This window comes from Peromyscus eremicus, chromosome 1, assembly GCF_949786415.1.
Source record: "Peromyscus eremicus chromosome 1, PerEre_H2_v1, whole genome shotgun sequence".
In the NCBI taxonomy this organism is placed as follows: domain Eukaryota; kingdom Metazoa; phylum Chordata; class Mammalia; order Rodentia; family Cricetidae; genus Peromyscus; species Peromyscus eremicus.
In genome coordinates, this window is record NC_081416.1 from 93,267,962 (window position 1) to 93,278,765 (window position 10,804).

Consider the following 10,804-nt stretch of genomic DNA (forward strand, 5'->3'; position numbering starts at 1 on the left):
CCTCATGGCAGCAGCAATTTTGACCAGGGCAGAATGTGCACTTAAGGTGAAGACTCAGACATGATTGTGAAGAGATTCTGCACTGATGTCACCAGATTTTAATCAAGATCACCTGGGTTAATGAATTCAATAACCATAAGGAGAGACCTGGATGCCTGTGACTGAGGGCAAAATTAGGAGTCTAAGTGGTAAGAATATTTCTAGTATGTAAATCTGTTCCAATTCCATAGGTTAGGGCTAAAGCTTGTTGTCTGTGGTCCATCTAGTCCAACAGTGGCTGCCTCATGTTATGTTGGAAAGTTCAAGAATCTGGGAGTTGTTCAGTCTGTGAGGTTGGATGACTCAGTTGGTCATCAGTCTACATTGGAATTCCAGAGAAGCGGGTTCTAACATCAGTGAAGTAATGCCTCAGCAGCAGGATAGATGAACTCATTGGTGAAAATGAGGACAAGTAGGCAAAGCTTCCTTCTCCCATGTCCTTTCACATAGCCTGCCACCAGAAGGTATAGTCAAGATTAAGGATGTGTTTTCCCATCTCAAATGATCCAATCAAGAAAAATCCTCTCAAGTGTGCCCAGCTGCTTGGGTGTTAGTTGATGCCAGTTGTAATCAAGTTGACAACCAACATTACCCATCACAGTGACAATGTTGAAAGTAACCAGATAAACAATTTACCAGGTAATTTCAGCCTGTTTCAAATACACAATAATGCCACTATTAGTACTTCTTAGTGAGATAGTTCTTAGAACAAATCAATGACTTTGAAGTTGTTCACAATACCACATTGAATTTACCTGGAGTTGAAGTGAGTTCTGAAAACAGTGTCATTTCAGACTGTCAAATTTGGTCATAATTGTTTGATCAACATTTTCCCCCAGCTGGTATACTTCAGTGGTTTTGCAGTAGAGACCTGAAGGAATCACTTTAAATTTCTAAGATCAATTGTCACATCATATTTTTAATTCATTTATTAATTTTCCATCCATATAGAAATTGATGGGCAAGAATGACATGAGGACTGAGCATATTATTTTGATTTTAATTTCAGTCACTGTTAAATCATAGAAGGCAGGGATTGAAAAGGAAATTTTGGAGAGAGACAGATAAAGAGATACTGGCTGGAAATTAATCTGTAGAATTCACAGGGATTAATAAAAAAGATGATATGTTTCATAATATTCTTTGAAGAGTTGCTGTTTTCTAATTAGTAATGAAGATTCACTAACAGAATATAATAAGTATCCAGCCATGTGACCAGCATCCATTCAATACAGATGGTGAACTACAAAATATGCTGGGGTTATACAGTGCTCACATGACCCTCATAAATATATGTGATGGGGATCACCACTCAGATTTTATAAAGGGTGCCTGGGTGACTGGTAACAGTCATGACTTCATTCAGCTTATATTGACTAAATACCCATCATGTGCATTTCATTGTCCCCCAAAACACAGTGTAGATCCAGATGTACAGATGATGTAATAGTGCACGGCTATTGTCTGTTCAATCAACAAAGGCCTGTGTGAGAAGGAGAGGTACTTAAATGTATTGTAGAATGACATGTGAAGATCAGGAGAGAATATTACAGGTTTGGCTAACAAAGGGCTTCCTGTGAGCAACAGAAGTTCTCCAGCAATCTTCACGGAAACTCTATGTTTCATCTTTAAGATCAGTTTTTTTTTCCTCTGAAGGTTTCTCAGTCTAGTTATCTCTAAAGAAAAGTTTTTTTCCATGAAAATTCCTTCAACTACTGGTTACCTTTTGTGATTATAAGTCTTCAGTTTCCTTTGGAACATGACTCAGCAGCTTCCAAGTATTGAAAGCAGAGTTTTGAGGGTTAATCTGGCCACATCATGCCTCTTGTATTTATTTTTAAAGTAATTTATAAACATTAGAGAGATATAATGAGACCATTTTAAACTTGTTTATCATCTTTACACCCAACAAGCTATTTTCTGCATTCCAAATTCTGTATTGCATTTTAAATACAAGGTCTGCTGTTAATTAATTGCGTTGGCTATTTCCTATGGAGTAAAATTGCATCTTTTAGGCTTATTAATCTCTCTCTGTCCTGCCCCTCCCCTTCTCTTTCCCTTTCCCTCTCTCTCCTCTCCCCCCCACTTCATTCATCACACTGTGACTAGATGTTAGATTTCTAAGGACAGGATATATTAATCAAGGCATTTATAGTGTCAAAAATAGTGTATATACCTACTGTTCATAGAAGAAAACACAAATATCCCAGCATGAATTTCAATATTGTTTACAAACAAATAGAAAAGTTTCTTGGTTCTCTTCCTACTCTATTCCTACGTATCCTACACTTAAACCAGATGATGCACTCTGCTTTATAAATGCAACCAAATCTTGTTTCTTTGCATATGGTATTGTTTTTGCTCAACTTTCTCTTCTTTATTAGAATTTTACACATTTTCAATTCATTTCCTTTTTACTCATTTGACATTCTCTGGACTCTGGAATCCTAGCTAAAAATGCCTCCTCCATTTTACTTTATCACTCACTTCTATTTTTGCAGTAGTCTCTGGTCTCTGTTTCCCTGTTCCTACACTCTTCCATATCAAATCTCCCATCATGGTACTTCTCTTCTTTGTAGAAACTGTTGCTTCCACGATTTCTGTGTTAGTTATCTTTTCATAACTGGGACCTGAGTACCAAAGGGAACTCTAAACGGGAGGACTGTTTATTTTGATCATAGTTTCAGTGTACGGTTGTCTGATTCCATTGCTTAGGGCCTGAGGGGATGGTGACATGGGAGCTCACTCGAGAGGAGGCTGCTTGCCTCATGGAAACAGAGAATGCCTTTGTTTTCTAGGTTCTCTTCACTGTGTCCTTCTTATTCCATCTGTGCTTGTTCAGCCTGGGATGATCCCACACATTCAGGTCATGTTCCTCCACCTTATTCAGTCCTCTCTGGACAGCCTTCACAGATACACCCAGTGGTGTGCTTTACTAGCTTCTTAGTTTCTTCCACCTTTTATTGGCTATTTCTGTTGTCCAGTACTCTATATCCTCACAGCTACTGTAAGAGGTAAGTTGTACAGCATTGGTCCTCCCTGTGATAAGGAAACTATGGCTCAGAGAGGTATTTGTTCCACAGGTAGTTAGTGCACCTGTGTGGCATATTTATAGCCAGGCAACGGGAGTTTGGAGAACCTCTGCTTGTCTATTTAACTGTAAAGTTTCCCAAGTGCAAGGGTTCAAGGTCTTACCTGTTCATCCTCATTTTCTGCTGCCAAACTCCCCTGTGTGAGAAACCATTCCCAGTTGTAGCAACTTGTTTCTTGATCTTCTACTGTGTGTGTTGTTGCTATCACCTGCAATGCCCTTTCTGACAGAATGTTCAAATGTTACTTGTCTGGGAAAACTTCCTAAATCTCTCTGCCTGTGTTAATCACTTCTTTTGGGTTTATACACCACTTTATTTTTTAAAGGCGTGTGTGTGTGTGTGTGTGTGTGTGTGTGTGTGTGTGTGTGTGTGTGTGAGAGAGAGAGAGAGAGAGAGAGAGAGAGAGAGAGAGAGAGAGAGAGAGAGAGAGTACTTAAAACAAGCTTAACTTTATCATTGGCAGGAAAGTGACTCATTTTAAAATACTATCCCCCATCCTAGAGTGTCAGTCTAGTGAATATATAGTTTTTGATCATGGCTAGCTCAGTAGCTGTAGGAAAAAACTCTTGTGCTCTCCAGACACTTTTCCATAACTAACGTTGATGTGCATGTGCTAATTCCTTTACAGTGCAGTTTTTTTAAAAAATAGATTTGTATTTGCTTCCTTTTGGCAGTCGACAGTTCTGAAGTGATCTCAGGACTCTGCACACTCAGCACTGTGAATGAATGTGTAGGTGTTTTACTCTTTCTTGTTTAACTGCATTTATGAATAATGAACAAGCTAACAAGGTAATAAAAATCTCAGGAGTGGTTTCTTAGAGCCTGGGAGAAAGAAATTATCTCTACATTCCTAGCCACTACCCCTACTTGATGCAGTATAAATCACACCTGATATACACAAGTCATCTTCTATTAAGGGAATGTCAAAATTTCTAGAATTTGTGAAAAAAAACCCCAAACCCCAAACCCTTTCCCCTCATACTAACTACAAGCTCTTGGTGTTTTCAAGAGGGTAATATCAGGGTATCAAGGTATGTCTAGTTTCTACAGACTTCAACAATGACTTCGGCTGATGGTCTCACAATGATTTTTTTGATACTTTTCATGTATGTGATGGTAAATTCCCCAATCTATTGAAATAGAGTGGAATAAGGTCAGTGTGAGGCCATTTCAACCCTCCCTTATCCTTGGCTGCCACTGGACAACAAGATACTTACAATATTGTCACAACTGATATTTTTCCCTCTGGACCTTATCCAGACCTACATCTGGGTTTTCCCATTCTGTTCTCTACTATTAGTCCATCACTTCCTTGTGCATTTTTCTTGGCTTCATCTCTACAAGGAACAAGAAAATGGCAACATTATTAATTTCCAGGTCACCGGTGCCCACATTTCCCCTAATACCTTCTACAGGGCAATAAACAGTCATTGGCTCTTGCTTATGAAAAAAACAAACAAATGTTCAGTGCAAGGAACAAATTAAGAAGAAACAAGAACAACCCACAAACCCCCACCTTCTCAAGGAGGAGAGTCACCTTCCACTCTCTTAAAACCAAGAAGAAACAAGAGCATCTGAAGAATTTCATCTCTCACTTCAGTAGTGGCTTTCTGCAGTTCTTTCTGGAATTTTATACATCTCATAATGCAGAGACAAGCAATGAAGCCACTTCTGCGAGTTGGATGTCTGTGACAAGTCTCAGAAACTGTCTCATAATTTAAGGAGTTATCTTCTGCATTCCTTAAGGGTGGGGCTTAGAACACTCATGGTTTTAATGAGAGTCCTGGGGCCACTGGAGATGATTGTCTTGAGACTGCTTCAGATACTAGAAATTATGTGTTTATGGGACTCTCATCCAATGTCCTATCCACCCAGGGTGTTCTAATTCCTAAGATGTGATGGGGACTTCTTTTGTTTATTATTATCTCTATGAATATCTGGAAATGGCTGAATATGAACTTGTTAAAAATATCTTGGGGTGCAATGAATTCTGTGGAGCAGAATTTTTACCTCTTACATAACACCATTTATTTTATGACTTTGGAACTTTGCCAAGTCCTCCAGTCTTCTGCTACTGTATTTACATAGTAAAAAATGAGTGTTATGAGATTATTGCCTGGGAAAACAGAAGAAGCCAGACATGAAAACAAGAAACAAGTAGTATAATCTGTGTCATTCATTTCTCATAAGACAACTTTGTTGAGAAGATATTGTTTACAGAAGACATTCACTTTCATACAAATCCCTGCTTACTGCCCTGATTTATTTTTCCTGTAAATGGCTTTAAATGCCCATTTCAGTATCAAATTCTTTACCACTTATGGCACCGTAAATCACATCTTATTTTCAATATTTATTCTCATAACTTCAGATCTTACAGTATAACAGTCAATGCATTTCTCTGCCCTACCTCAATACTCTTCTCAATCTCTAGTAGTCCCTTTTCTATTTTCAGGCCACTTTTTAAAATAGTTTCTGAATACAAAAGAGAACATTGGATGTTTTAAATGATATATTTGGCGCATTAAGCTTTTTCTTGCTGCATATATTTTTCCTTTACACCACAGGTTTTTTTAAAGACATAATGATAGCCCATGATGTATGTGCAGCATCTTTTCTTTATTCATTTTTCTGCTAATGAGTACCTAGGCTGAAGATGTGTTTTGGCTAGGTAATGGTACAATAAAGGTACTTATGCAAAAGGCTCTTACGTGATGACTTCATTACTTTTGGATGTGTGTCTTGAAGTGGTATAGCTAGAGCATACAGTAGTTCAGCAAATATCGAGAAGTGCACATTATTTTCTTTAATGGTTATGCAAGCTTACATTCCTGCCAACAGTATTAAGGGTTTCTTTTTCTGCACAGTCTCACCAGCTCTTGTTACTATTATTAATTTTGTATTAATTTTGATAATAGACATCCAAGTTTGGTGAGATGAAGTCTTGATTTCCATTTCCTGATGGTTACACACAGGAAGCATTCCATATATATATATATATATATATATTCCTTTATCCTTTTATCCTTTAATTTATAATCCATGTATCCTTTTCTTTGAGAAAAGGTATTTTTGTGTGGCCTAAGCTAGTCTCAAAGTTGCTGTGAGGCTCAGCCTGACCTTGGATTTATAATCTTCTTTCCTCAACCTCCTGAGTGCTGGTATTACAGGTGTAAAATACAATGACTGTCTCTGCACTTCTTTCCTATGATTATATTCTCATTATTTTTAAGTTAATATATAATTTCATTATGACATTTTCATACATATATATCCTTATATTTTGTTCTATATGGCATGAAATATAGTCAAATATATGTATTTCTAGGTATAGGATAAAACATGATTTTTTTGAGTAGCTTATTTTACTGAATACAATGTTCTTAAGTTCCATCCATTTTCTAATAAATTAATTAATTTCTTTCTTCTTTACAGAGGAATAAAATTCTACTGTGTATATATATCACACTTTCATAATTCGCTTATCTGTTAATAAACCTCCAAGCTGCTCCATGTCTAGGCTACTGTGCATAGTTCAACAATAAACATGAGCATGCAAATATCTCTGTAGCCATCTGATTTAGAATCCTTCAGTTTGTACTGGAGAGTAGTATGGACGAATCATATGGTAGTTCTATTTTTTTCAAATTGGTGTGTGTGTGAGAGAGAGACAGAGAGGCAGAGAGACCTACAAAGTGTTTAATAATCCCTTTTCCCACATTCTGTCCAATATTTATTTCCTTCATAATGGACCCCCAATATCATTTTAATTTTTATTTCCCTAATGGCTAAGTCTAGTGAACACATTTTTCCTTTGTTTTACACATGTGTTTGTAGTTTTTATTATTATTTCAAGATTGTTAATTCATTAATGTGTGGAGTCTGTTTTGTGTTTGCATTTGTTTTGGTTTCTTTTCAGTTCTTTATAGACATGAAAGATATGAATCCACTGTTAGATGTATAGGGGTCAGAATCACAGTACACAGATTCTTTGAACTCCAGTCTCTGCTCTATCTAATGAAAAATGATAATAATAAAGTCATCTACACCCTAACATATTGTGAACATTCACTATGTGTAAAATGCTTAGCAAAGTTATTAGTATAAAGGGATGTTGATAGGAATATTGGCTGTAGTTATTGCAGTGGTTGTCGACCCAACCCTGCAATAACAGGGCTACAAGGGGTTCTGAAGTTAGAGTTAGCAAGAGAACTAAAGGACCACTGAGTCTTCGGGCTGAAGAGTTGGTGTTCTGCCGAGATCTAACTAACCCAAGGGAATGAGTCAAGAGGTGATACTTTGCCTCTATTTCCATTCTTCGAGGCACCCAGGTCATTTAACAATTCTAAATGTTCATACAATTTTAAGACTTTCATGCTCTGACTTCTTATACAATATTGGAAATGTGTAAAGCTTTTTTGTTATTTAAAATTCAACTTCGCCGGGCGGTGGTGGTGCACGTCTTTAATCCCAGCACTTGGGAGGCAGAGGCAGGAGGATCTCTGTGAGTTCCAGGCCAGTCTGGGCTACAGAGTGAGTTTCAGGAAAGGTGCAAAGCTACACAGAGAAACCTTGTCTCAAAAAAAAAAAACAACCAAAAATCCCGAAAACCATAAATAAATAAATAAATAAATAAATTCAACTTCATATGAAATCCCACCTCATGTTCCCCTGGGGTACTTGATGGCATATGTTAAAGATGGCCATTCAAAAGACTTAGTGATAAAGATATTGAATGGATCAAACTAGGTTTAATTTTTATATTTGAAGTTTAGTATTATTTACTTCTTACAAATATCCAAGTAAACTTGGAACTAATTGTTCATAAGAAAATTTGTTATATTATGATGTAGTAAATAAGAAACAAATCTTACATGACTATGCATGAACACCTAGAGAGAACAAAATAATGAATTGACCACTTGAGAATTGACAGGATTTTGGAAGCTTAATTGTTTTTGCCCATGAATTGACTCAGTGTCCACAACAGAAAATAATGTTCCATGATACTTCCGAATTCACAGTTGAATTTTCAGCATCTTCAGAGATTTATCCCCAAAGGAGGCAAAAGTTAAAAGATGACTACATAACCACCACAAATTTGACTTTTTACTGAAAGATGAATGTGTTCTCACTTCAAGAGGTAGGACTTTGGCTTTTGGTAATGAATCTGGCTCACTGGTTTTCATTTACCATCTGAGAAAAAAACGTTTATGTACTCAGTCACAGTGCTAAAAAAGCAGGTGTAATCAAGTAGTCAGTCCATGAGTCATCTTGGCTGGCTCTGTTTCTATCACAAGTTCAATGAGATCAAGCAGTCATAATCAGAGTACCAGGATCCCCGTTTACCTACACACAAAACAGTGAGTCATATTTTTCAACATTATCTAAATGTGTCACTGTTAAAAGAGTTGAGTGGCTTTGGGTCTTTACTGAAATTTAAGGATTCAAGTATAATATTTAAAAGTTGTTAAAAATTGTGCACAAAGATTTAACTCTGCTTGGAAAAAGCATACTGTATTGTGGAAAACAACATTATTTCATGTTATAAAAGCCTAATTAGAAACTAGTGTTATAGCAGGAAGTCATTCGATTTGAATAAGCCTGTTTTAGTTATGTGTGGAGTATCTAGTGTGGTTTTTCATAGTGATTGCATAGATATTTCAAATTATTTGTTAAAACATTTTCTGTTTCAAATATATAAAAAATCTAACAAATTTACAGTAGATAATTTTATTGATAATTTGAAATTTCTGTCTAGTAGATGTGTGAGTAATAATTTAATTTATGTAGGGAACTCATACATTATCTATTAACAACCTTTAAAAACAGCCTTTCATCAATTCTGGTATATAGGAGTCAAAGATTTTTATTAATTGACTTCATTATTATTTAGGTGTTAAGTAGGGGGTTCAGACAGCTTGGGGGTCTAACTCTGATTTTACTGGCTGTTATGTACCACACTTAAATAAAAGAATCTCTTTCAAAGTTATTAAAATAATATTTTGTGAAAATGTAATACTTTATGTAAAACCAAAACATATTTATGAAAATATCACAATTTCATAAATTATCTATTTGCATTTATGCATAATTATTAGATTAATGCTTGTTTTTTAAAGAAGCATATAAAATATTAGCTGCTATCTGAGTATTTCCTCCAAAGCTCTTTGCATTTATCTTCATTAATATACCCAGAATTTATTTGTTATTCTCATCTGTCTTCTATTTTTATATTTTGCTTTAAGGTGTACTTGGTTAAACAACATAACATGTAAAGAAAAGGGCATATTATGTGAGGGAAAGTTTTTAGGTAATTGGGCTAAAGAACTTAAAAATTATAGAAAGATTCATCCCTGCAGGAAAACAAAAATGGATGCTTGGACTTCTTTAAACATAATTGTATTGTGTTTTAATGAAAGTGAAACTACCCATTTACAAATCCCTTCCTATAATGTCTCCATCACAGCCTTGATCTGGCAGCAGCTACACTGTCCCATGGCTTTCCTGGAGGATGGGAACCACACTGTAGTGACAGAGTTCATTTTATTGGGCTTAACAGATGACCCGGTCCTTAGAGTCATCCTCTTCACCATCATCCTGTGCATCTACCTGGTGACCTTGTCTGGGAACCTCAGCACCATCCTCCTCATCAGAGTCTCTTCCCAGCTCCATCACCCCATGTACTTTTTTCTCAGTCACTTGGCTTCTGCTGACATAGGGTACTCATCTTCTGTCACTCCCAATATGCTTGTCAATTTCCTGGTGGAGAGAAATACTATCTCCTACCTTGGATGTGCCATCCAGCTTGGTTCAGCTGTTTTCTTTGGGACAGTTGAATGTTTCCTTCTGGCTGCCATGGCTTATGATCGCTTTATAGCAATCTGCAATCCACTGCTTTACTCAACCAAAATGTCCACCCAAATTTGTGTCCAGTTGCTTGTAGGATCATATATCGGTGGTTTTCTTAATGCTTCCTTCTTTACCATTTCCTTCTTTTCTTTCCTCTTCTGTGGACCAAATAGAATCAATCACTTTTTTTGTGATTTTACTCCATTAGTTGAACTCTCCTGTTCTGATAACAGCATCCTCACAGTTCTAGATTCATTTTTTGCTGGCTCCATTATTTTGATCACAGTGTTTGTCGTTGCTATCTCCTACATCTACATCCTCATCACCATCCTGAAGATGCGCTCCACTGAGGGCCGCCACAAGGCCTTCTCCACCTGCACCTCCCACCTCACGGCAGTCACTCTCTTCTATGGGACCATCACATTCATCTATGTGATGCCCAAGTCCAGCTACTCCACAGATCAGAACAAGGTGGTGTCTGTGTTCTACATGGTGGTGATCCCCTTGTTGAACCCCCTCATCTACAGCCTCAGGAACAATGAGATTAAGGGTGCTCTGAAGAGACAACTTGGTAGGAAAATACTTTCTTAGAGACATATGTTATTTTGAAAGACTTGCTATAGTAATAATACCTAATTGATACAATATTAATTTGAGTGTCCTGAATGAAAAAGCTGATGACAGTGTTAGCATGTGAGGAGCTTTTCAATAAATATGGGCATTCAAATTTCATGTTGCATAGAAAATTAAAAATTTCTTTAATAAAAATCAAATTAATTTTTAAAATTGAATGCATAAATTAATCACACTAATATAAATTG

The 10,804-nt window shown here is 36.5% G+C and overlaps 1 protein-coding gene across 1 annotated transcript; it reads left to right on the top strand.

The window, feature by feature from the left end:
* Nucleotides 1–9,629: 9,629 nt before the first annotated feature.
* LOC131900304 (olfactory receptor 5P76-like) lies at nucleotides 9,630–10,574 on the top strand. Its single transcript, XM_059251617.1, has one exon. It carries the CDS (start codon nucleotides 9,630–9,632, stop codon nucleotides 10,572–10,574), a length of 945 nt encoding a protein of 314 aa, XP_059107600.1.
* Nucleotides 10,575–10,804: the final 230 nt, after the last annotated feature.

Bases quoted from the DNA above. Each gene is read 5' to 3' on its own strand.
- LOC131900304 (XM_059251617.1), top strand. From the start codon at position 9,630: ATGGCTTTCCTGGAGGATGGGAACCACACTGTAGTGACAGAGTTCATT.